This window comes from Saimiri boliviensis, chromosome 9 (assembly GCF_048565385.1).
Source record: "Saimiri boliviensis isolate mSaiBol1 chromosome 9, mSaiBol1.pri, whole genome shotgun sequence".
NCBI classification, from domain to species: domain Eukaryota; kingdom Metazoa; phylum Chordata; class Mammalia; order Primates; family Cebidae; genus Saimiri; species Saimiri boliviensis.
In genome coordinates, this window is record NC_133457.1 from 12,959,824 (window position 1) to 12,985,982 (window position 26,159).

The 26,159-nt window shown below is 36.1% G+C and overlaps 1 protein-coding gene and 1 long non-coding RNA gene across 2 annotated transcripts in view; one reads left to right on the forward strand and one right to left on the reverse strand.

Moving 5' to 3' along the window:
* The window catches only part of LOC141585585 (uncharacterized), a 371,751-nt gene extending 355,934 nt beyond the window's left edge, over positions 1-15,817 (reverse strand). Inside the window, exon 1 of the long non-coding RNA XR_012519120.1 lies at positions 15,638-15,817. This is a non-coding gene — a long non-coding RNA (uncharacterized LOC141585585). The remainder of the gene's footprint in view (positions 1-15,637) is intronic.
* CPB1 (carboxypeptidase B1) overlaps positions 3,369-26,159 on the forward strand; it is a 30,892-nt gene continuing 8,101 nt past the window's right edge. Inside the window, exons 1-9 of the mRNA XM_010335788.3 lie at positions 3,369-3,485; positions 3,593-3,668; positions 10,029-10,153; positions 15,903-16,002; positions 16,091-16,192; positions 17,041-17,142; positions 19,719-19,829; positions 19,918-20,008; positions 20,668-20,870. Of these exons, the coding sequence (XP_010334090.1) occupies positions 3,415-3,485; positions 3,593-3,668; positions 10,029-10,153; positions 15,903-16,002; positions 16,091-16,192; positions 17,041-17,142; positions 19,719-19,829; positions 19,918-20,008; positions 20,668-20,870 (981 nt within the window). The 5' untranslated portion in view covers positions 3,369-3,414. The remainder of the gene's footprint in view (positions 3,486-3,592; positions 3,669-10,028; positions 10,154-15,902; positions 16,003-16,090; positions 16,193-17,040; positions 17,143-19,718; positions 19,830-19,917; positions 20,009-20,667; positions 20,871-26,159) is intronic.

Below are 26,159 nucleotides of genomic sequence, written 5' to 3' on the forward strand. Positions count from 1 at the left end.
ACTCCGTCTCAAAAAAAAAAAAAAAAAAAAAGAGGCATCCTAGATTGGATCGTAAGTCATACACACACACAACATGTGCTAAACACCATGTTAGCCCTGGGAGGCATTAAGTCAGCCCCAACTCACTGGCCAGGATGTTATAGATGGTAGAAATACCCTAGACTTCCTTCTTGCTGGCCATGGTAGAGTTTGCACAATAGTTAATATTGTTAACAACAGTTAACAGATAATAATCTTTTGCACCTAGATTATTGCCTCAGGTGAAGTGGAATAGTCAATACTGAAACTTAAAGAGAAAGCTGCCTGGCTTTCTAAGGCAGACATTGATGGTTTAGACTATTTGTTCCACTGGTTGGGTCCAGTACCCTGGGAAGACAAGGCTGAAGTGAGTGTTGCAGATTGGCCTCATGATGCTGCTTGAAGTCCTATTAATATTCATTTTAATTAAATGCCACATTAGACAAATCGAATGGATTTAGTTTCAGGTCATGTCAGTTGGATTAATCAGAATTACTAACAGAGTAGCATATTTGTGGGAAAATTCAGTCAAGAAGGTGTAGAAAGTGGTAGATGTGGTTGAGAGACAAATCTCCATGGGTCTCTCTGTCTTTTCATATATTGGGACAGCTTCTATTATAGACCATCTTTTCAAGGATATTTGTGGAGTAAACAGCTTGTAAAACAGGGATAGTGTTTCCAAAGCAAAGGAATTATTCTGTTTGCTATCCAAGATAATAAAGCCAATGTCTCCTCTAAGGCAAAGCTTGGGAAGATTTACTATCAGCCCCCAGAAGATTTGGAATTCCTTAAGCTCAGTGTATACCAATTGTGATACAAACTGGTATACATAGCAGTTACCTGGGCCCACCTGCACATCATCTCTGTGGGACCAGGAAGTAAAAGAACTGAAACAAATGAAGTTCATGCTCCTTGCTGTACCAAGAATAATAAAATCCTTTATTTTTCTGATCTAGGAGTTTCATGTCTTCTGACAACATCTGTGAAACTGTGGCAGGATAACTTGCTATCCTGCAGGTAGAATAAAATCTCAGACCCCTCACATTTTTTGACAAAACTCATATTAATGGAGAGAAATACCATATTTCTCAATTGAATGATATCGGTTCTCCTCAAATTGATCTACTGATTCGATGCAATCCCAATCGATATCCTAGCAACATTTTCATGAAAACTGACAAAGTAATACTAAAATACATAGAGAAATGTAAAGTACTTAGAATAGCCAAAACAATCTTGGTAAAGAACAAAGTTGGAGGATTTATGCATGCTCTGATCTTAAGACTTACTATAAAGTATAGTTATCAAGATATTGTCATAGTTTTATAAAATCAGACAAATAGATCAATGGATCATAAATAAAAAGTCCAGAAATTACTAGACAAACATATGGCCAGATGCATTTTGACAGAGAAACCAGTAAAATTCAATGAGGAGAGACAAGGCTTTTCAACAAATAACAGTGGATCTACTGAATATCCATATTTTAAAAATTAATGATTCATATCTTACACTAAAGACTCATATCTTACATAAAGACCCAAAACTACAAATCTCCTATAAGAAAACATAGATGAATGTGTTTGAGACCTTGAGATAGGCAAATTCCTTTGAAAAAAATGTAAAGGCACTAATTATAAAAGAAAAATGTTAGTAAACAAACTTTACCAAAATTGAAAATGTCTGTTCATCAAAAGATAACATTGAAAAAAATTAAAATGCAAGCCACATACTGGGAAAAAATATTTGCAACATGTATTTCTTTCTTTTGTTTTTTTAATTGCATTTTAGGTTTTGGGATACACGTGAAGAACATGCAAGATTGTTGCATAGGTACACACATGGCAGTGTGGTTTTCTGCCTTCCGTCCCCTAGCCTGTATCTGTCATTTGCAACATGTATTTCTAACACAGGACTTGTATCCATACTGTATAAAGAACTGCTACAATGCAAGACTTAAAAGACAACCAATTTCTTTAAAAAGGTAAAAGACTTCAATAGATGCTTCACAAAAGAAGATTTACAAGTGGTCAATAAACACATGAAAAGATGTTCACCACTACTAATCATCAGAGAAATGCAAGTTAAAATTAGAATTAGATACTCTTTTATACTCATTAGAAATACCAAAGTTAAATACTAAAAATAACAAAATGCTAGAGATAACACAAAGACACTAGATACTGATGGAAGCTTAAAATGGTACAAACCACAAGGGAAAAAATGTTTAGCAGAATCTTACTGTGTTAAACCTACATTTACACTGTTACTTAGCAATTCCATTCACGTTTACCCCCTTAAATGAAAAATATGCCAACAAAAGAACTTGTGCAAAAATATACAGCTTTATTTATAACACAAAATTGGAAACATTATAAATATCTATCAACAGCAAAATGGCTAAACAAATTGTGATGTACTCATACAATGGAATATTGCTTGCTAATAAAAAGGTACAAGCCAATAATACCAACAAGGCCGAGCATGGTGGCTCATGCCTGTATTCCCAGCACTCTGGGAGGCCAAGGCAGGCAAATTACTTGAGGCCAGGAGTTCGAGGCCAGCCTGGAAAACACAGTGAAACCACATCTCTACTAAAAATAGAAAAATTAGCCAAGTGTGGTGCTGCATTCCAGTAATCCCAGCTACCTGGGAGACTGAGTCACAAGAATTGCTTGAACCCAGTAGGTGGAGGTTGCAGTAAACTGAGATCACATATCACTTAACACTCCTACCTGGAAAACAGAGCGAGACTCTGTCTCAAAAAATATTAATACTAATAATGACAATACAAACAAAAATACTAAAAAATCTCAAAAACATTATCTTGGATAAAAGAAGCCAGAGACAACTGAATACATATTGTATAATCTCATTTACACGAAGTTTAATACAGGCAAAATTAACATATAAAGGTAGAAATCAAAGTAACATGCCTGAGAGGAGTATAGAAATAGACTGGAAAAGTGCTCAAGGGAACTTGTTAAGGTGACGGAATGTTCTATATCTTGTTTGGGATGTGTCTTACATGGGTTTACATATTTGTCAAAACTCATGAAACTTTACACTAAAATCTGTAGAATTTATTGTGTGTAATTCTCAATTCAAAATGGAGAAAAAAATACAAGATAGATTTTATTTAAATCTAATTTACTCCCAGCATGTTCAAGCGCCGATATCCAAATTAAATAAATTGAATTTGAGAGTATTTACTCTATTTCCACAGGTGTTGAGAGAGATACCCTCTCAAACTTTACACAGCTACCAAGGCAACAATGCCAGGAAAACTATTAATCAAGGTATGATAGCGCCTGTTTGCAATCAGGAGAAGAAAGCAAAGAACACTCTGGATTATAAAAGCAGATGAGACCTACCTACTACACCTAGTCAGACACAATGTTGGCGCTCTTGGTTCTGGCGACTGTGGCCCTGGCATCTGCTCATCATGGTGGTGAGCACTTCGAAGGGTAAGTAAGCCATCCTTAAGGAGCAAGTCCTTCTTCCTTGCTAGCCCCAAAATTTGGACATATCACTCAATTTAAATTTTCTGTGCTTCTACTATCTCACCATTCAGGGAGAAGGTGTTCCGTGTCAATGTTGCAGATGAAAATCAAATTAACATAATTCGCAAGTTGGCCAGCACCACCCAGGTAAGTAACGATTTAGATTTAGTTCACATATAATTTAAAATCTTAGATTTCACTGTGATTCCAACAATGGAAAAAAATAACATGAAATGTTAACTATAGCACTTTTGATAGCAAGAAATAAAACCTTGGAAAACATTTAGTGCCATAACATCTTCTTTTTCTGCCTAAATTAGATTGCCATAAGCCCTGTAGTATTATAAATCCATGGTAACTTTTAAAAGAGCTGACAGTGTGACAACTAGATGAGTTGGAACTGTCACGAAGGTCATAGAACATCTAATGTGCAGTCACTTTCCTTCTAAGGCAAAAGAGAAAAATGATCAACTTGGATATTACTGAAAAACTGGGCTTTTGTCCAACTTCAAATTCATTTCCACATCCCATGTATCATCTGTCCTCTTTGATTTTCTTTCATTCCAAATCAAACAGCTTGTGTTTTCATGACCTTGATTCAGGTCCCCTTAATGATATGACGTTGAGGGGGAAAAGGAAGGTAAAAAGCTGTGAGTGATTTTCATACTTTTCTTTTGCTTTCAAAAAACTGACTTTTAATCTACTATGTATGAGGTGAGAACTGACATTTTAAACTGTATATACAATGTGGCAGGAAGCTATTGCTGACCACAACTGCAGCAATTCCACGTGGGCCAATGCTGTTTCTTCATAAATTTATAAACTAAAATAATCTGCTAGCACACACTCACACACACACACACACACACACACACACACACACATAGTCATTTTGTAGCTTTTAAGGCATATAGGAAGAAAGAAGGTGGAGAGTGTCATAATCACAGACTCAGAAGTTAAAAATTGAAAGAAATATAAATTATCTATTCCAGCGTCCCACTCAAATCTGAAATTTTCTTCTTGGAAATAGCATCCCTGGTTGCTACCCCTAATAAAACCTTGAGTACTTTGAGGAATAGTTTGTATATGACTTGTTGGAATAGCCAACTTGCCTTACAAATCATTCCAACTGTTTTCTTCCTTATTCTGAGCTGAAGGCTTCTTTCTCTAACTTTGACCCATTGGGCTTAAGTATTGTGTTACCTCTAAGATTTATCTTTTTCAGGCTTTCCATAATTTTTCTTAGCACTGTTTTATGGACTCTTGATCATTCTGCTCAGATCTAGATACAGCTCAGTCTTCTGTCTATATTTCTTTTTTTAAATGTAGCTACCAGAATTGACAATGGGCCTCCAGGTGTGCTCTGATTAATACATACTACAGGGCCATTACTTGCCTCCGTTTGTAAAGCAGACATTTATTAATGGTGCCCAAGATTCTTTTTAGCATCTTGAGCAGTCATAGAACACTATTAGATTATATTAAACCTGTGTTCAATCAAAACCATTAGGTAACTTTTTTCCTCACATGAATCACACTCAAACAGGGTATCCCTCCTTCTGTGCTTACCTAATTGACTTTTTTCACCTAAATGTAGGATTTTAGATTTGCAGTTTTAAGATGTGTCTTGCCAGCCTGTTTTCAGCATGTTGAGATCTTTTAGAAAACTAATTCAGCCATCCAGGGAAATAATTCTTCCCCCTAACTTTGTATCTCAGCAAGTTTGATAAGCATATCTTTTCGACTTTTATCCTTGTCACTGATAAAATATTAAGTAGGTCAGGAGTCACAGAATTACAGGCTTTTTTCATGTTTCACTCATTCAGTTCATATTTATCCTGAATCTCTGATGTGCCAGACAACATAGTGTTAAGCACTGAAGTGATTCATTAACCTATTCTCCTTGCATAAGTTTACTCAACTACCCAAGCTAGGGGGTTGTTACCTAGAGATAACTCTGCCTGATGCTTTCTGGTTTATAAAGAAAGATATCAATGCAGAAACTTCATTGAATAAATGCTTTACTAAGATCAAGATTCAACATTCTACCAGGTTAGTGGTCTCACCCAAATATAAGTTGAAGTTAATTGGGCCTGACTTCTTGCTTTAAGCCATGCTGGCTCCCAGAGACCACAGCTTCCTTTTCTGAGCATTCACAATCCATCTGCTTCCAGTTTACTCAGCACCTTTGCCAGAACCCATGCCAGGCCCCAGCAGCTCCCGCTTCTGGGCTTCACCTGTTTTCTTGTTTATAAAATCTAAAATTTGCCCCCTCTACTCCCCAGTGAGCCCTTCAAGCTCTGATTCTTCCAAGATTGCTGAGAAAGTTCTGCAATCACATCTGCAGTATTTTTTTAATTACCTAAAATTCAGCATTTCATAGTGGTCAAGAGCAGAGAGTCTGGACTGACTGCCTGGGTTCAATTCCTAGCCCTACCACTTGTTAGCTGAACTAGGATACCTGAGTCTCAACTTCCTTACTTGTAAAATGAAGATAATAATACAATTTACCTTGTGATATGTAAATAGTATTAATATAGGTAAAACACTTCGAAAGACTGTTGTGAGATGTAAATGAATTAATGTAGGTAAAGCACTTCAAAATAAATAGTAAGAACTATATGAATTTGCTGTTTTTACTATCATTAGGTCTGGGATTTTGAGTATAATTTACATGGCTAGTATAATCAATCACTTATGTCCTCATCTACCTTGGGCTTCAAAGTTCTCTTTTCAAAGAAGGTATTTCTGCTTAAATCATAACGTGAAAAATTTTTTACTTAATCCTGGTGGTAATTTCATCTCTCAGTGGTAACAGAATAAACAAGCAATAGTGAACTCCTTCTTGGAAAAGACAGAAGCCAAACAAGAGTTAAATAGAGCTTCTTTCTTCTCGCTGCAAACATCATGCTTTAGCTCCAAGCAGTTGGACACATATTTCGTCTTTATTCTTTTTTTTTTTTTTTTTCCAACATGACTGAAATGAGATTTTCATTCTCCTTAGTGATTATAGGAACAGCATATTCTGGGCTGTAGCCTTCCTGATAAGATCATTACAAGGGCATCCAGTATTCATCCTTGGCCATGCGTCCTTCCTCTCAGCTTTTGAACATGTCCTTTTAAAAGCTGAATATATTGGACAGATCTGTGCCCACACTGTACTCCAGCAGCCTTTCTTTTCTCATCTATAATTGAATAGTAAGGATTTTATTTTATCTCCTCACGATCAGGGTTGTGCTTGTTCCTTTATTGAAGGAATTCTCCATAAAACTCATTCACTTTTCTCTGGACTGTCTTGAAGTCTGTGTTTCTCAAATTTAAGGTGCATTTTTCTCTATGCCTAGAGTAACATGATTACTGTCTTCCAATGTTCCTGTCATTCCTACTGTACCAATAAGTTCCTCCCTGCTGTCTGGAATTAGGCCTTGAGTAGTAGTGGCGTCCTTTTCCAACAAGAAAGGAGAATTTCACCAAGATAAATGCAAAGTCTATCAGATGCTTGACTTCTAGTCAAATGCAATGTGAAGAAACAAATTCATGCAAATTTCTGAAGAAACAAAGATCCCCAACACCAATATTTATTCTTTTATGGCCAATCTTATTCCCAGAAAAATTTAAGGTTGACATGCTACTTTATCTTGCTTTTGGGCTAGTTTTCTGATATATTTTAGGAAGGATTCTTTAGTTGTTAGGCAGCTGGCTGCTTAAGTTGATATTCTTATAATGTTATCATTTAAAGAGCTCTCTTAATCTTCCAATAATTGTTCTGTACGGTTCTTTGTCACATTCATAACTGCATAACTTCAGTTTTCCAACTTCATAATGTATAATTTAATTCCCTGTGTCTACATCCTATATTTACTCCATGTTTATATTTCAGACATACATCTCATTCACAAGGTCTTAGTCACTTTGAAATTTATATTTATCTCCTTGTGTTATTAATTTGAGTTTACGGCCTCTGTTCGTATTTGGTGCATTGAGCTATGAAGCTATAGCATTGCTCCTGATTTCCAGCCATGTTTCTCCTAGGAAGTGCCAGAGACTAACTCCAGTATACTAGGTCTATGTCACACATGCAGCACTCCAGAGTGTTGTATGTTGACAGATTTGTTAACTAGTTTTCTCCATGTCAAACTGAAATTTTTAAGCAACTTCAGGTTAAGTCTGTTTTTGTCAAACATGTTTATGAGATTTATTTGCCCCCTTTTAAGGAATCCATAATTCTCACACTGTAATCTTAAAAATAACACTTTCTCTACATATGTATACTCTTCTCATACTTGGCAGAGCTAGGACCAATGGGTAAGAGCTTAGGAGGATACGGATGGCAATTTTCAGTTTAATATTAGAAATAAAACCATTCATAAGCAATTAAGCTGTTCTGAAGTGACACTAGATATACACAGGGTTCTGCTAGAACCACCACCAAGAATATCATGCAGGCATTTGATGCTTTGAGTGGAAAGCTAGAATCTTAATATAGGCTCTTCTAAAGCAGACCGTGAGACAAAGATTCAAGGGAAAGAAATTTATCTGGGAAGTGCAGGGAGCCCTGGTAAAGAAATGGGGAGCACTGCATAAAAGTAAAGGCAGCCAACAAAGGAAACACTGTTAAGCCAGCTACCACAGAGGACAACTGGAGGCAAACCCACAGGAGAACTCTAGGAACGTGTGCAAACAACATGCTTCAGAATTATTCCACCTGAGATGGGAGGGAGTTTGTGTATTTCAACATTCGCTTTTCAGGGTCCTGTCTACCTGGAGTTGATCATTTGGCTCTTCCCAGGTCTAGGGGAAAGAGCCCACAGGAACAGAGAGGCAGATATTACCAGGGGGAGTATACAAAGCACACTAAAAAGTTAGAGACACACTGTCAGGTCAGCTACAGATTATGTGTTTTGCCAATTCTCAACCTTGTCATCTATAATAAAGACATACCTCCCTCTCCCACCATACCATAAAATTACAAGGGTTTATTGGGAACACAAATTCAGTGCTAAGTTTCAAAAATAGGCTTTCTCTTATAATGTGCTTATCTTCATTGGCCTTCTCTCCACAATGTTGGCTAACTAGAAGTTGTCCCCAACACCTTGCTTTCTCTGTCCTTATCTTTGCATGCCTTTATACTTCCTCACTTCATTTAACCTCTCATCCTTGACTCACTAGGTCACCTTCTACAGCCAATCCTCATCCAAACATTGACGCTCCTTCCTTTCAATCCCTTTGTGACAACCACACTCACGCCTTTTTCTTCTAGAATGCCAATATCTATCTCTGCCTCCCATTGCTCTGACATTCCTTATGGGCCTGGCTCGTGAACTAGCACCCCTAGACTTCTACAATAGTTTAAAGCTTACTAGGACAGAATATAGGTTACTCGGTGCCCCACAAGTGTACCTGAAACTGAGATGTCTTAAAGTATTACTTAATCAGTTTCTGTTGCACAACCTCTAGGTCTGCCCAAACTCCCTTCCAAGTTTCCAAGCAGTGGTCCTAAATATCACCATCAGTCACATCTCTAGCCCAAAAGCAGTGCAGAAACATCCCAACAGAGATTGGCTGAGACACAGGGACAAAGAAAGACCCAACGTCAGGCTGATGTCAGACTTCTAAGCTTCCACTCAGCACAAGGAAGGAAGAGAAAAACAGACACCTACAAGATGCAGTATGTTCTGGCTAATAACCTCCACTGAAAAGTACTACTTAAAACCACACATCCACAGATTTTTAAAAACCGCTGTTTTGGGCTTCATATTCTCTAAAGTCTCCCCCATGAAGAAAAGGCCATGTTTGACTTGCCCACTAATGTCTTCCTAGTCTCAGACACAGAGCCTAGCATATTGTAAGTTCTCAACAATAGTTGATGAGTCAACTGAATAAATGAAAATGTCAGTAAATGACTGGATCCCCAAGAGCAATTTGTTTCCAGCCACAATGCCAATATACCCACTGTGAAAAGATACCATTTTTCTTCCTGATGTATCCACCACAGGTCAGGGACTCTCTTGGTTCTACACATTACTCTGACTTGCACAGAATTGAGTTCCAAGATAAACTCGTAAAATAAGTCAAGTAAAAAGCAAAACAGTAAGCTTAATCTCTCTCCACTAAATTTTGTACTTCAAGTTAATTAATCATCATTCATCTGGCACATAGATCCATTACCACAACACTGCTATCCCAAGAAGCTAGTGCTCCAGAAAATCAATAAATAGAAAAGAACAATTACAGAATACAACTAACTGGCATTATGGGAAATGATTATATGTTTTTCATGTTCATTGATAATCAATCAAGGTTATGTATTTATTCATAAGACTTTTATCAACATCTGACTGTTTGGTTCCAACCCTTGTTCACTCAAAGGAAGTATCTTCAAGAGATTTCATGGATTATTTGATTTTGAAAATAACTCAATTGAGTAGAGCAATAATGTGCTTGCAAATGATCATTCACTCATTGAATTATAGGTATCCAATATAGTTTATCTTGCCCTTGATTCAGATTGACTTCTGGAAGCCAGATTCTGTCACACAAATTAAACCTCACAGTACGGTTGACTTCCGTGTCAAAGCAGAAGATGTTGTCACTGTGGAGAATGTTTTAAAGCAGAATGAACTACAATACAAGTAAGTTTATATTTTATAAATATTAAGATTCTCTCCCATGCATGTTTTCATGTGAGCCTTTGAATAACTCTGGGAAGGTAGAAATGAGACCAACACCATGCCTTCTCCAGGGCCCCACGAATAGGTAATGGCAGAGTTGGCCCTGGATTCCACGTCTTAAGAGTTCAGTTCTGATGGATTTTGCGTTTAGTTATTGCTCTAATGAAAATGGTTTTGATTCTTTAACCCCAAGTCTTCTGCCAGATATCTGACTTGCTCCATTTTACAAGCAATGTATAGAGTACAGGCCAAATCAATGGATACTCTATTATCAACTAGACGTAGTTTTAACCTCAAATCTTATCAGTTCTTTCCAGGGGATCAGCCAGACCTATTGTGAGCTATGAAGGCTATTTATGCTTTTTTAGCATTAGGATAAATCTAGAGTCAGTCTTAATGGCCCTTCTGTCCTTTTTTCTCTGAAGTCCCACCACTATCTCTAATGGTAGGAGAAAGCACAGAGAGAAAGATGCAAAGAAAGGAAAGTGGTCCCCAAAGGACTAGAGTAGTTGGCTAAGTTGTTCCTGGCTCCCTCCCTGAATACTACTCTGGTCCATCTAGGTCTTTCACAACAAGAACATTTTCCTAAGTAACAGCAGTTGTCCGTTTGCTGATCAAACAAATCAATATTGAATGTCTCCATGTATCAAGTACCAATAAGGATAGATATGGCCTAACATCCTTTAGGGGAAAACAGACTTTAAATGTGGAATTGCATAGTATTTAACAGATGGTAAGAAGAGTAAAGTGCTAGAGTTCAGAAGAACAGACCAAGTCTAGGGGTCAGGGAAGGCTGTCCTAGGAAATGATGCTTCAGTTAAGAACTGAAAGATGAGTAGGAGTTAGTTAGCCAGACAAAGACAACAAAAAACCCTACTTTAGGCAGAGAACAGAACAAATGCTAAGGCTTAGAAGTGGGAAAGGCTGTACTAACCCGAGGACATTTGCACAACAGGGAAGGAAGAAATAAGGTCTGTAGTATAAAGCAAAGGTCCTCCTCCAGGGAGTGGATTAGGGAGGAGCAAAGACAAAGTCTCCGCCTCCCGTCCTGAACATTCAAACGTTTATCCAACAATCCTCCATCACAAACTCAAGTCTTCATCATGTTTTCAAAAAAGTTAAGCTCTATAATTTTAACAGAAATTTATCTTGTTTTTCATATCTTAAAAATGTAAAAAAATAATATCTGTGCCAGTGAAGCTGTCAGAACTGTCACGTATAAAATCTGTACCTCCATCAGGAGAAGTGGTAGAGCACAGTGCAACAACTAAAGGCTTTGGGAAAAAAACAAACCAGATTCTAATCCTGGCTTTGAACATTGCTGTGTGATTGTGGGTAATTTGCTCAACCTTTCTGAGCTTCAGCTTTCTTACCCATAAAATGAAGATATAATGCCTCTCTCAAAGGGTTGCTGTGAAAATAAAACAAAACTATATAAAAATAAATTACAACTGATATTATATTGCTGAGACTGCTGCTATGGTTTACTGTTGTATAAAAGAAGGAGAGTACACATTTTTTAAGAGTCAACAGAAACTGCTGTGTTTAACCCCATTATCATGCCTCACAAAGCTTAGCTATGTGCTTTCTGCCTGAGGAAAGTGTCAAAATGTGACCTTAAGAATTGACTGTCTTTTTAAAACAAAGATATAGCCTAGTAAGTCTCAAAATGTGATTAAGATTCATGTCTATAACATTTTGCTCTTTTTATTATACTGAAAAGGTCCTGTAAAATTCTAGTCTTTGGAGCCTTCAGTAGCATTGGAAAAGATGAGTTTCTTTGTAATTCTTTAAGAAAAACAAAGACCATAGATTAACCCTAGCTACCTGAATGATGTCTTCATTCTACTCTTATCACAAAACAGTGAAAGGTTTCTGATGAGAGCATTTCAATCTCTATTTATAATCACAAAAGGCACTTTCTTTTTTAGTGGTGAACTTTTTGGAAATTGTGTATTCATGTTGTCTCATCTAGAACATAGGACATCCCCTGAGGGCTAAGAGCTTGTTAATTTTTGCTTCTCTGTTCACTGCTTCGCACATTTGTAGCATATAATTTTCTAAATATTAAATAATAATAAGTCCCTGGAAATCCTGGAGAAGCATACCAGCAATATCCTTGCTGGGGTTGCAAGCAGTCCCGTGCATCCCATTATTACCTCACATGGTAACTAATTTGTATTTAGATGATTTCCTGCTGGCAAAAATTTGCAGTCCTGTTTGTATATAGCAAGAGCCATCCACTGCACAAGTTTCACCAATATAACTTCTCAGATTTTTTCAGTGTTTCCAACCCTCTTCACCAAGACCTGTATTATTTGGCAGCTTTAATCAGATCCTGAATTATCATAAGAAAAAATTCAAAATGTATGCAAAAAGAAAGATAACTGTAGTTTTAAATGCCAAAGTTTTAACCTTAGTAACAGAAAGACTGGGAATCAGATCATGCAAATTTCCAACTTATGGTTATAAGTCTAAGTTGACAGAATCTTAGGCAGCCTGCCCTCCTGGGAAGTCCTTGCTACAGATTGTAGAGAGGTTGCCTTTGCCCTATTTGACCCAGGGAGACTGATTGTTGCTAACACCTATATCACCATTTTCCTCCATATTTTTTTCAGAGGCATACAGGCACTTGTCCTAGGATAGCAATGGGCACGTAGTAACATTCTTCAATAGCAGTGGGCACAGAGTCCAGCTAGTGATCAAATACTCCATTTTCCAGAAATCTGAAAGGGAGATAAAACTGAATCATGTCTTTCTTTACTTCTCAGACATTGTGTTCCTTGCTTTTTTGTGAGTCCCAGTTATCTAATTTGCTTGCATGGTTTTTTTTAAAAAAAGAAGTTGGATGGCACTATAAAAAAAGCATATAAAAGTGTAAAATACTACACATGCTTCTCTATTTTGGAGCTGTGAGGCATTGTTTTAATCTTCTAGAACAGAAGCTCATTATTTAGTAATAATATTTTGTAATATAGCTAAAGTAGTACTTTGTCCTAAATCCAATAAAATCAAATAACCACAGGGCTGGGAAAGATCATTTGAGGTCAGTCCCCCACCTTTAACCAAAAGTCAGCACCACATTTCAACCTCATTCTGGTGCTCTTTTGCAACTTACTAGAGGATACCTTTACTCTTGGGTGTCATCTTCAATTTAACTAACTGGTTTTTTATGCTGCTTTGTCCTGGATATTGATGAAAGTGTTTAATATTTAACATAGTAATAATTCTAACAGAATGTCTCCTAGTACCAAATAAAATACCAGCCCCCACACAGTCACTGATCCTTCTAAATAATTTGAACTCAAGGATTGGGTACAGGTAAGAGGATAGCAATAGGTTCTGGAAGCTTTGAAATGAAAGAGAATGTCATTTTCTGGTTGTTCTTGGATTTTTTTTTTTTTTCATTTAGAGAAGCTCATCCTTATTAGGCAAGATTTGTTCTTTCAAATTATGATATGGAAACATAATTGTTTTCTTAGCAGTTTCTGCTAGTTGATTTTTTTTTTTTTTTGTTTCCAGGTCTTTGTCTTGCTTGCTTTGTTTTATTTTGGTTTGGTTAGCCTGCTTTTAGTTTTTTGTTATCCTTGAATATCATTTTCCTGAACTACTTATTTTTTAGGCTTTGATTTCCTCCACATTTTCCTGGGTATGACAGTGGTAACTGGCAAATTTCTATTTTTTTCATAAACTTGGAAAACGTGTATGTAAATGACTAAGGCTTATGGATTGGAGTCAAGCCACTGCATTTTGGAATTGAAAAGGATGTTGAAATTTACAAATCAAATGACTCCATTCTAAAACTTATGACATTAAGGTCCGGGGATTAGATGACTTTTCTAAAGCCAATTCATGAGTTAGGCAAAACTATGACCTTCATCTTTTGATTCCTCATTCATGATTCCTTCCACTTCTACCCTATTCCCTAACAATTCAATTGAGGTACTGAATATAATTATAGTACTGACTAAAATCATTGCTCCTAACTATAGCAGATAGACTGATGCTTCCCAAAAAAGTCTATATCCTAATCCCCAGAACATCTGAATATGTTATGTTTATCACAAAGAGGAATTAAAGTTGTAGAGGGAATTAAGATTCCTAATTAGTTGATGTTAAAATAGGGAGATTATTCTGGATTGTCCTGTAGGTCCAATGTAATCATGAGTCTTTAAAGTGACAGAGAGAGGGAGAAGAGGTCACAGTGATTGGATGTGAGGACTTTATCTGTTGGGGCCTTGAAGATGGAGAAGACGGTGCATCCAAGGAATGCAGGTGACCTCTAGAAATTAGAAAGGGCAAGGAATTAGATTCTCCCTTAGAGCTTCCCTGTTGATACCTCTTTTTTAGCCACACCTCATTTTTATACCAGTGAGACCTGTGTTAAAATTCTAACCTACGCAACTATAAAATAATAAATTCACATTATTTTAAGCCACTAAGTCTGTGGCAACTGACAGCAGCCATAGAAAACTAATATACTCACAAAGCATTGGCAGCTGCTCAATAGAAAATGTTTTTCCATGGAATAACTTTTAAAATCTGCTTTCTTTTTTTTTTCCTTTTTAAATACTATCTTAAGATAGTTAAGACCTTAAGAAACTGCTTGTCTTTTGCTAGGAAACAGATCCCATTTAGTATTAATTTATTACACTTTCCAAAAACAGACACAAGTTCATACCCAAGTTCACCAATTGAAGGAGTGACCAGAAGGAAGGTTCAGAGGCTGACCCTGACATACTTCATCAGAATGTCCTTGGGTCAGCCAGAGGAGAAGCAGACTTTTGATGTGTGTCTGCAATTCTCTGTATATCAGATAAAATCATTTCAAGGTTTAACTCTGGATAATAGAAATTTCTGTAAAGTGGTCTCTGCCAGTAATATTCACAGTACTGCAATCAAGGACACGAATGATCATAAACTTTTCTCTCTTCCAAGCATATGTTTCACCCAAAGTAGAAAAGGAAGTGAAGTCACACATATACGCACCTTCAGACTGGCCTCATAATAGAAACTGTCACCTGAACAATTCATTCATCTAAATAGATAGGCCTCAAAGATTTCTGTTACCACTTTCCATATTACCTTGCTACAAAACCGTTATTAGATTACTTAAATCACCCAAAAGAGAAGCAAGTAGAAAATAGATCTTTAAACCGATTCTTCTTTTACCTAGTAAGTCTTTAGCTTGTTAGTATTTCTGAGTTTCCAGACAAGATATTTTTCTCAGAACCTAGAGACAGGCCTCAAGTGACAACTCCTCCCATTTACCCAGGACTGAGTAGCTTCCTGAAACACAGGACTTTTAGTTCTAAATTCAGAAGAGTCCTGAGGAATAAAGACCATAAATAGGCTCCGAGTACACACTGTTGTGTGGAAGCCCAAGTGCCCCAGGTACCAGGGGAAACCAATTTCCAAATTTAAGGCCCACCGATAGTCAAATACCTGAGGTTTGGGCTGAGGAAGATCCTACTTTGCTTGCACTCTCCAGTATCCTTCTCAGTGACTTACTCACTCTTTATGATCAGTAACAGAATCTCCCTGGAGCAGCTTGGGCTGAAGGTCACCAGGAATAGCCAGAGGACAACATGAGAATTATTGGAGAGTGCACTGTGCCATCTACTAAAGCAGTGGCTCTGGGGTTTTATGTGTGTTCACTGGGGGAAAATACACTTGTGTTCATAGGAACACCCACTTTGGTTCATTGCAGGGTACTGATAAGCAACCTGAGAAATGTGCTGGAGGCTCAGTTTGATAGTCGGGTTCGTGCAACAGGACACAGTTATGAGAAGTACAACAAGTGGGAAACGGTATGACGTGCACATGATTTAGACAGACATTACTTTGGGAATTGAACCAAGTATGCCACACTGATCTACAAATGAATCTATTTGGTAGATAGAGGCTTGGACTCAACAAGTCGCCACGGAGAATCCAGACCTCATCTCCCGCAGTGTTATCGGAACCACATTTGAGGGACACGCTATGTACCTCCTCAAGGTAATCATTTTTAACCATGACCTTGCCATGTCTGAGGGCTTTAAATCAATGAATTCTAACACATGAACATCTGTTTCACAGACATGCTTATCCCAAACATTGTTATAACTCTTTCCTGCCTGCATCCCAGAGGGAATCCAATTCTCCAGCTTCTTTGGTCATATGTGGATTTAAAAATCATTATTTTGATTTATTCAAAAGGAAAAATGCAATAAAATAAGAGAAGACCTATAAATTTAACCACATTCCTGTAAGCAATGTAAATGATTATCTACCTTGATGAAATTCTTCTTTCCCAGCTGTCGTTTGCAAATCCATTTGCTAAAGAGGTTCATAAACTTCATGTCTACCAGACAACAATACAAAGCATATCAACAATTTGTTTCTGTCACCTTCTAACACCATTTTTGTCATGTAATTCTAATGAAGGCAATAAAAAGACAAGGAATAAGTGAGAGAGTAGTAAAAATTCTTATAAGATTAGCAGCAATCATGATTACTTCTAATTACTCATCCAGTTGTTTTGGTCATGTCATCTAATAACAGCAGCTGAAAATAACCTCCACGTGAGTACAATTAAGCAAGGTAATCAAGCAACATCTGAAAATATGAGCTTGTCAAGCTTAATAAAAATAATAAATAGCCATATAAGCTTTCAACTCAAACATTGTGAGTCTAGATGCAAGAACATACTGTGTTAGTATTATGTTTTAATTTAATCATGGGATCTAGCTCTTGCTGCTGTTGGGTTTCACTTGTTGAGTCTCAAGCCCAGACGGGTAGTGGAGGTTAAACCCTGAATGTCCTTTAATGAATTATGATTTCCCTTTTCCTTTCATTTGCAATAGGTTGGCAAAGCTGGACAAAATAAGCCTGCCATTTTCATGGACTGTGGTTTCCATGCCAGAGAGTGGATTTCTCCAGCATTTTGCCAGTGGTTTGTGAGAGAGGTCAGTGTGTAGAGTGGTTTTTGGCAAAGAGAAATGTATTTTTTAATTTTCAATTAATTCCTTAAAACCTAGAGAGAATAATAACACAGAAAAAAAATCATAATTACAAATTTGCAATTTTGGAAATTAGTTTAAACTTCCACTAATAGACCTTTATGAAGCAAGATTTTAAACAGAAAATTTATTTATGAGCCAGGTGCAGTGGCTTATGCCTGTAATCCTAGCACTTTGGGAGGTCTAGATGACTGGATTGCTTGGGTCCAGGAGTTGAAGACCAACCTGGGCAACATGGTGAAACTTCGTCTCTACAAAAAAGAAAAATTGTATTTATTTGAATTTCACTCATCTGAACTTTCTCACCCATGGTTTGGTAGAGAGTCCAACAACTAGCTTAGTAGATTGGACATTGAAAAGCTAATGGTTGTGGTTAAACCAATTTGATCATTTTCTCCTGGCTAATAACCATTGTATACTTCAGAAGAAAAGAAAAGAATGGTTAGCAGTCCTTACTCTGAATGATTCTGTTTTTCATTCCTTATCATTCTAATAATAAGACATATGTAAAAGCCTTTTAAAAACAACTTTTAAAATATGCATGAGTCTATACTGATATACATAGATGATTCAATAAATAAAAGAGAGTTGAAGAACAACTCCTTCTTGCAGAATTACAACTAATATATGTACAAAGAATGAGCAAAACATAAACGCATCACTAGAACACCACAGCAATAATCACATCAGGCAAATTTACTGATGAATGTAAAATTAGTGGATAAAAGTTTAGGGAGAAACAGGACCTTTGCACAGTCTCAAAGTTATCTCCTTCCGTAAGTGTATTTATTATAAAGGAAAAACTTAGAGTGGATGAACCTAGAAGAAATTAACTTGACTAAGTGATCAAGGTTAACATCATCAGTAATAAACAAGACATATCAATATCATGTACCTTCAGATATTACACAGTGAAAAGACACATCAACTTTGTGATATTCTTTCTTAAAATAAATGACCTCCCTTTAATCATAAACAAAATTTAATTTTGAAAAATTAGACAAATTCAAAGCCAGAGACATTCTGCAAAATGACCTGACCAGCACTCTTCAACAATGTTAAAGTCATAAAACACAAAAAGACTGAAGACCTGTCACAGATCAGAGGAGACTACAGAGACACAGCAAATAAAGGCAATGTAGGATCCTAGATTGGAACCTAGAATGGAAAAAGGGCATTAGTAGATAAACTTGTGAAATATGAGTAAAGTCTATAGTTTTAGTTTAGTATTGTATTCATTTTAATTTCTTCACTTTAATAATTATACCATGATTATGTAAGATGGTAACATTCAGGAAGCTGGATGAAGGGTATATAGGAACTATTTTTGCAATTCTTCTGTAAGTCTAAAATTATTTCAAAATTAAAAGTTAAAAACATTGAAGTGTGTTAAACATACGACTATTATTATATACAACATAATTTTTTTGTGAAGCGCTTCTGTGTATATTTGTTGTGTAGTCTTGGTTTCTAGATGTTATGTATCGATTGGCATCACTTAGCTTCACAATGTAGCTCACCATCTGCCTTATAGAAGAAGATAATTGGATCTTAGAATTGAATTTTGCCGTTATTTCCAAGTCATAGACCATTAAAAGAACATGATTATATAGCTCCTCTAACCTAAAAAGCACACGCTTTATCATGTAATATTGCAATTAATTTATATATATATATATATATGATTACAAAGAGTATATAAAAACTGTTCACACATAGAAATCTGATCTATTTTAAAGTTTATTCAAGTAAGCCTAGGGAAGGGTTGAATTTAAGCTTAATAAGATGCTGGAACAGAGGTACTGTGACTAAGAGAATATATTAAATGGGCAAGATGTCCTTCATTCATAGACAAGTATCTGCATTACTTAACAAGGGCAACAGGATTGTCCCTTAATGAGAAAGACAACAGTGGAGACTCCCATCACTATGCAGCTTGGAGTGTTGGTGAGAGCCTCCCTAAAATCCATGAGTGTGAGCTCACTGATTATTAGAGGCATTCTCACTACCTTTTTATATTGAACTTTCCCTCTAGTGAGATCATCTACAGAAGGTTTCATAGAAAAGAAATACATTTCTAAATGACGTTATTTGGAACATGCATAGCTATCAACAGACGCCTCTTATTTACTAGAACTAGGTGTTACACTTACACCCTACTAACTTTGAAAAAAGTATTATAGTTGTTATCTTAAAAGAAAGAGTATGTATGTTCTTTAGAAGTCTTTAATTAAGGGTTTCTCATTAAATTAAAAAGTTAAAATAAAAAGAAATAATTGTGTGAGTTATATATGGACACAACAGAAGTATCATAGAAACAGAGAAGAATTAGAAATAACAATTCTAAATAAAAATACAGTAAGTATTGGTAGTAATTTGCTGATGGCTTTTTAAATATTAGTATTGTCCACCCCAATAGGAAATACTGCTTACTAAAGTTAACATTCCTCAGTCTTGGCAAATTTTAGCAGCATCATGCATTCCATGTTTCCATGAAATTTCTCTTCATAATTCACATACAGGCTGTTCGTACCTATGGACGTGAGATCCACATGACAGAGCTTCTTGACAAGTTAGACTTTTATGTCCTCCCTGTGGTCAATGTCGATGGCTATATCTACACCTGGACCAAGGTACATGCACCAATACTGAGAGAGGCTAATGAAATTAAAACCAACCTCTTTCTATTATATTTGTCCTAACCATGTAGTTTACTTTCAGAACCGATTGTGGAGAAAGACTCGCTCCACCCATGCTGGCTCTAGCTGCTTTGGCACAGACCTCAACAGAAATTTTGATGCTGGTTGGTGCAGTAAGTATCTAGCTGGCCATTTTGCATGTATCAGTTGAAAAACATAAGAGAAAAAATAAGAAAACACCACAGTGTCTAAAATAAGAAAAACTGTAGAGTTTAATATTTTAGAGTTTGAACTTTCTAAAAGCACCCCCCCCAAAAAAAACCATTTAATTCATTTGACCAAAATATATTGAGAACTCTGTTGCATTCCCAGCTGTGCTAGATGCTGAAGACATAAAGCTGAACAAACCAGACATAATTCTACTACTCATGGAAGGTATAGTCTAGAGAAGGAAACAGCCATTAAATAAATAATTATTTAAATCAATTGTAATGCAATTAAGAATGATCATAGTAATAATTTTTTCATAGATATTAGTTTGTCCCCTACTTGTTAATTTTCTTAGACTATATTGATCTCATTGTGTAATACTACACAGAGAGACATTGGTGATTCTATGTGCAACTTTTTACCACATTAGTTTAAAAACATACCATCCTAATCTTGTGATTAAGTGGATATTATACTATATAATATATACATTATTGGGACAACTTTAAGGACTCCTTGATAAGGACTCCTAAGAAAACAACTCCCTAATTTGAAAGTTTAAAACATCGCCACAAGAACTTCAGTAGGTAATCCTTGCCATTAACATCATATGTTTTTACAGAAATCGGAGCCTCTCAAAACCCCTGTGATGAAACTTACTGTGGAACTGCTGCAGAGTCGGAAAAGGAGACCAAGGCCCTGGCTGATTTCATCCGCAACAACCTCTCTTCCATCAAGGCATATCTAACAATCCACTCATACTCCCAAATGATGCTCTACCCTTACTCATATGATTACAAACTCACTACCAACAATGTTGAGTTGGTAAGTATCATAATAATAAGTATGGAATTTTACTGTTAGGTTTTTTTTTTTTAATTCTAATTCTGAAAAAAAAAATCATTATAAGAAAACTTTCTAGAAGTCCCTTTATTGATTTTTTGGTAGTAGAAGTGAAAAGCTTATTACAGATTTATAAGGAATCTGGAGTTGGCTAAAAGAAATACAATTTTGATGCAGGAAATTGCTTCCCACATGTGATTTATTGACTAATCTTCAAAATGACAATAGTTCCATTTCCTCTGGCTTCACCACAATACTGACTTACATGATGATTTCAGGTGCATTTGAGGTAATCAACAAAGTTGCTTGATCACATACATTTTTTTTTTTCTATTCAGTTTTGTCAAGCTGCCCTGAGCTGGATTTGACACAGATCCACAGTGCAGCAGAGCATAGCAGATGTCATTAGGAATTTGTCACATTTGGGTGATATCAGGTTTAGTCATGAGACACTAAAATTGTTTATTTCACTTTTTGATTGGTGAGGCTCATAAGTAAATCAATCAATGAACAAATAATATGAGTGAGTCTTTACTACATACAGGGAATAAAGCAAAGAAATGTAAGAATTCCTGACATCAAAAAAACTAGGATTCTTATTGAACAATCAAAAGATAGTCACTTGAGCAGTTAAATAATGAGTTTTATAACTATTCTCATTGAGAAATATCACACATCAATGAATAATTTTTTAAAATAAGCATGTCTGAATCCTTCAAAGAATATTTAATTTATGAAACATCTGGCCACCAGAAGTTGGCACCAATAAACAAAAGAACAAATATAAGATTTAAAGTGATTGAGTTGTACCCCAAAAAAGAAATGTATTCCACTCAAACAATGACATGGATATTTGGCTTACCTAAGTACATAAATTTGAAAACCCAGTAAACATTAAAATTGAAAATCATTGTTTTATGCTTTCAGATTCAGTCTTTCAGAGACCAAATAAAAGATGTAATACTGTAAATATTTTGAGAAGAACAACAACAAAAAAAACCCCAGTCTCCTAGAAAATTGCTAGCTAATAGTTATAGGCATCCTTTTCTTTTAAAAAAATACAATTTTTCAAAAAGCTTTTCATGTTCCTCATCTGTGGCCAAAAAAAAAAAAAAAAAAAAAAACTAGCACCATTAAACATTTCGGTTTTTTACTAAGCTCGGTCTGTACGTGTTCCCAGTGAGTGCTCACAGTCCTGCTGTGCCAGAGATGGATGTGATCCTCATTTCTGTCAAAAATTCTGGCCACCATCAAAGAGGAGGTGGGGATATGTAGTTTGTATAACTTATGTAAATACATTTCAGTTGGGTCATATCAGAAAAGAAAAAGTCAAAGTCATAACCACATAATAATGAGTTAATAATTAAAATATAAAAATTAAAATTATAAAACATAGTAAGGGTAGTAATAACAAATATACCCAGTTTGCTTCAATATCAACTAGTTTTAGACATAAATACTAAAAGACCAACACTAACAGAATAAAGCTTAAAGTGTTCCTGGAAGCTGAGAGCCAAAATTTTCTTATTCAGTACATTTTCTTATTTGAGGAATAAGTTTAAGCCCTTTTAGTGATGAGGCAGTTTTGTTGCCACTGGTTGTATACAATAATAACCAAAATCTGGGCTACCCTAAAAGTCTCCAAATCATCTTTTCCAAAAAAAAAAAAGCAAGTAAGTTCTGCCTTTAGAATGTTATGAATAATTTTTGCTACTTCCTAAGGGAGTTTTCTCCAGTAAAAGAAACAAGTCTCAGAGTTAACAGGTTTAATGGGCCAATTCACATGTGTCCCAAATGGTGTAAAAATGTTCCAACAGAACATGAGTCACTGATACTCTTCCCTAAGAGTCACTTCTTTGTTTAAAATCAAGGAGAGGTAACAGTAAAAGAGATACTATTCAAAATCCTGTCCTCCAAAATTATAGTTAAATTCTAATTGCCAAAAAAGTATAATAAACACAATTCTACCTAAGTAAAATATTCATAATCTATTCTCAAAAGAAGAAAAAGCACAAGCCACAAAATAATCTTATCTTGGGTGTTTGTTTCTACACATATAAAACTAAAAAGTTCAAATAAAAGTACGTGCTATTTTTATCTTTACCAGAGTACAAGACAGGTGACTAAAATGCAAAAACTTAATTTGATATATCACACTCATTGATTTAAAAGTTATTTTAATTTCTAATAATTTTCTCTATGATTAATATTTTCTCTAGTATCTTAAAATAAATATTTAAATGCTATTAGTAAGTGGCATGCCACTTAAGGTGACTGTTATTTGATTATGTGATTCATTTGCTGTCTGAATTCAGTTTAGCACACCAAAGTGACTTTAATCTTTTGAGTAATTAGAGATCCTTCCAATTTTTTCTTGTTTTGTAGAATTCCAGTTTACTTATTTCCAAAGCATATTTTGCTAAAACAAGCTCTTTAACTAACTATAATATAATTACAAATATCTGTATAGACAAAAGACAATATGAGTCTCTCAAAAATATCAATAATAACATTTTTACAGTTTTTATTTGTAATGAGGATTTCAAAGGGAAAAATATAAGTCTTGGTTTAGAAAAGTTAGTTTTCCACCCAAATCTAGTGCTTCCATCTTAGTTCTTACACAGAGAAATGTGACTTTGCTGCAGATAACAAAAGTTAGTAAAACATTAAGAAGATGAATTCCTATATCACACCACATTAAAACTTAAAGGAAACAATGAGCACTCATACAGCGTTCTGCCAAGTCATTCATATACATAAGATTTCTATTTCTCTTTATACCGATAAAAATTATGATTATATTTATAGGAGAAAATATATTTCAAGGAGAATAAGACTAGGCTAAAGGAAATTCTTTTGTGCTTATGTTAGCATTTTCAGCCCAAATTTAGGACATTCTATACGCAGCAGTCCTTTGATTTCTGAATCATGATAGAAATTTATGTGGCTTCATTTCTGAATGGTTTTACATGTAGCTTGCCTAATAATTGCTCATATCATGAGACAACCTTCAGAAGAAAGAAAGGCAGACATAAGAATGCAAAATACCAATGAAGACCAAGGAACAGGAAAAGTTTTATGTGGATTGCAGAGAAAACTAAGAAAAGATATCTTTAGCAGAGCAGTAAAAGGTAATGGAATAACAAGAATATCTTACACATATAATGCCTTCCTATTTGCGAACTGCTTTTATCTGTATTCTATTGTTTAAAGCAAGGATACGAAGTGCACTATGAGCTTCTAATGGCCTCATAAATTGTCCAGTGTCTCAGTGTAGACCTCTTTAATATAAAGTTGCCATTACCTTCAAAGTAAGTTTAAGACTTAGAAGAAAACAACATGAATTTAGATTTCCAAAATTCTAAAGGACAATGAAATATTGAATTCTGTGAACTCGTTATTATCAGAGAAATTAAAACTGGGAGAAAAGCCTCTCAAACCGAGCCATATGGCTGCACTTACGGGGTGGGAAGAAGATCCCAGTCTTTGGTACATCTTCCCCTGCAAAGATGCCTACATGGCACTGTTAATAGTGAAAAATGGGAAGCCAGAGGAATATCCAGCCAAAAAGTATCTTGCCCCTCTCCACAGATTAACACAATGGAAAGCAGAGTGCCCTGCACACAGGTGCCAGTCCAGGGCATGAGTCTTGCACCATTTCTTTGCATTCGAAGCAAAGAATGTTATGGCTAGAAGTCTTAGAAATTCTCCTGTTCTGTTTCTCATTTTCCAGCTAAGACATGGAAGGCTTGGCAAAGTCAACACTAGTAGTCAGGGTAGCCCTAGGTCTAAAGCTACTGGCTTCTGAAGAATCTTCTAGGCTGCCTCAATTTGCAAAGACACACAGACACATACTGACATGGCCACTTCTATGGTAGTACCCCATGTAACTCTTTTGCAGAAGAACATTCATCAGAAAGTCTTTAATCCCAGACAGTACATCATAATTACCTCTGCCTCTGGACATTACCGAAGAGGTACTCTGGTTAGCTGAAATGATTAACTTCTCATGGCCTAGTCTTTATGATTCTGGCACATCCTTTGGAGAGATATATATTCATTAACCAAGAGAAAGATAACAGTAACCAGAAGAAGAAATATGACAGAGTTTCTGAAAAATTGTTAAATGTGATCAAAAGATAGAAAGCTAATTCTAAATTCTAACATCTTCCAGTCCAGTGGTGCCTCAGTCACTGCCTCTTAACTGAAGTTTTAATTAAGGCATCAGTAAGACAGACGTCCATGGCACTCCTCAAACACGTGAGTGTAATGCAAGACTACTATTAAAGACAAACATAAAAATCAGAGGGAAGAAATATTGTGATTAGAAGGCAGACAATTGCAGGACCGTGCACACACCCACGCATATCACCCATCACAGCTGCAATATGTCCCTGCCGAATAGCAAAAGTAGTAAGCCACAATTCTGCTTTGGGCCAGGCTATCAGCAACTCAGGTCAACAGGCCTTTAGGCACAAAACATCTGCTGCAGGAATTTTCTCTGAATTTATACTCTCACTTAAAAGACAAAAATTTTAAATGACAAACATAGAATTTATTTAAGAAACTAGTTACCTATTCACCATTATGCACTTTAAGTGGCTTTTTGGCCTGATGAAATTCTCCTCCTGGACCTGGTCAGTACATGGCTTATCAATTATCAGAAATTTCATGGTCAGACCCGGCAGCTCATGCTTGTAATCCCAGCACTTTGGGAGGCCAAGGCAGGAGGATCACTTGAGTTCATGAGTTCAAGACTACCCTGGCAAACATAGGGAGTCCTCTTCCCTACCAAAAATACAAAAATTTAGCTGGATGTGGTGGCACACTCCTGTAGTTTCAGCTCCTCGAGAGGCTGAGGCATGAGAATTATTTGAACCCGGGAGGCAGAGGTTGCAGTGAGGCAAGATCATGCTACTACACTCCAACCTGGATGACAGAGCAAGACCCTGTCTATTAAGTGCTCATTATAAATTATGTTTCCTACCACTGAGAACTTATAATCCTACTGAAATGATGAGACTTGGGTACCAGAAACCATACAAAAGGAGAACAGAATTAGGAGTTTCCAATTATGTGCAGTAGTAAAAATTCAGGAGAGGGAAATGGCTATGTTTGCTAAAGCTATTCAGTGAAGATTATAGAGAGGGGCTGCAATTTGTTCTGAGCTTTGAAATCTGGGCAGGATTTGAGTGGCAGAGAAAGGAATTGGGTGTTCTGGGCAGAGAAAAGAGCCAACAAATGGGCTATGGTGAAACTGCAAGATGACGT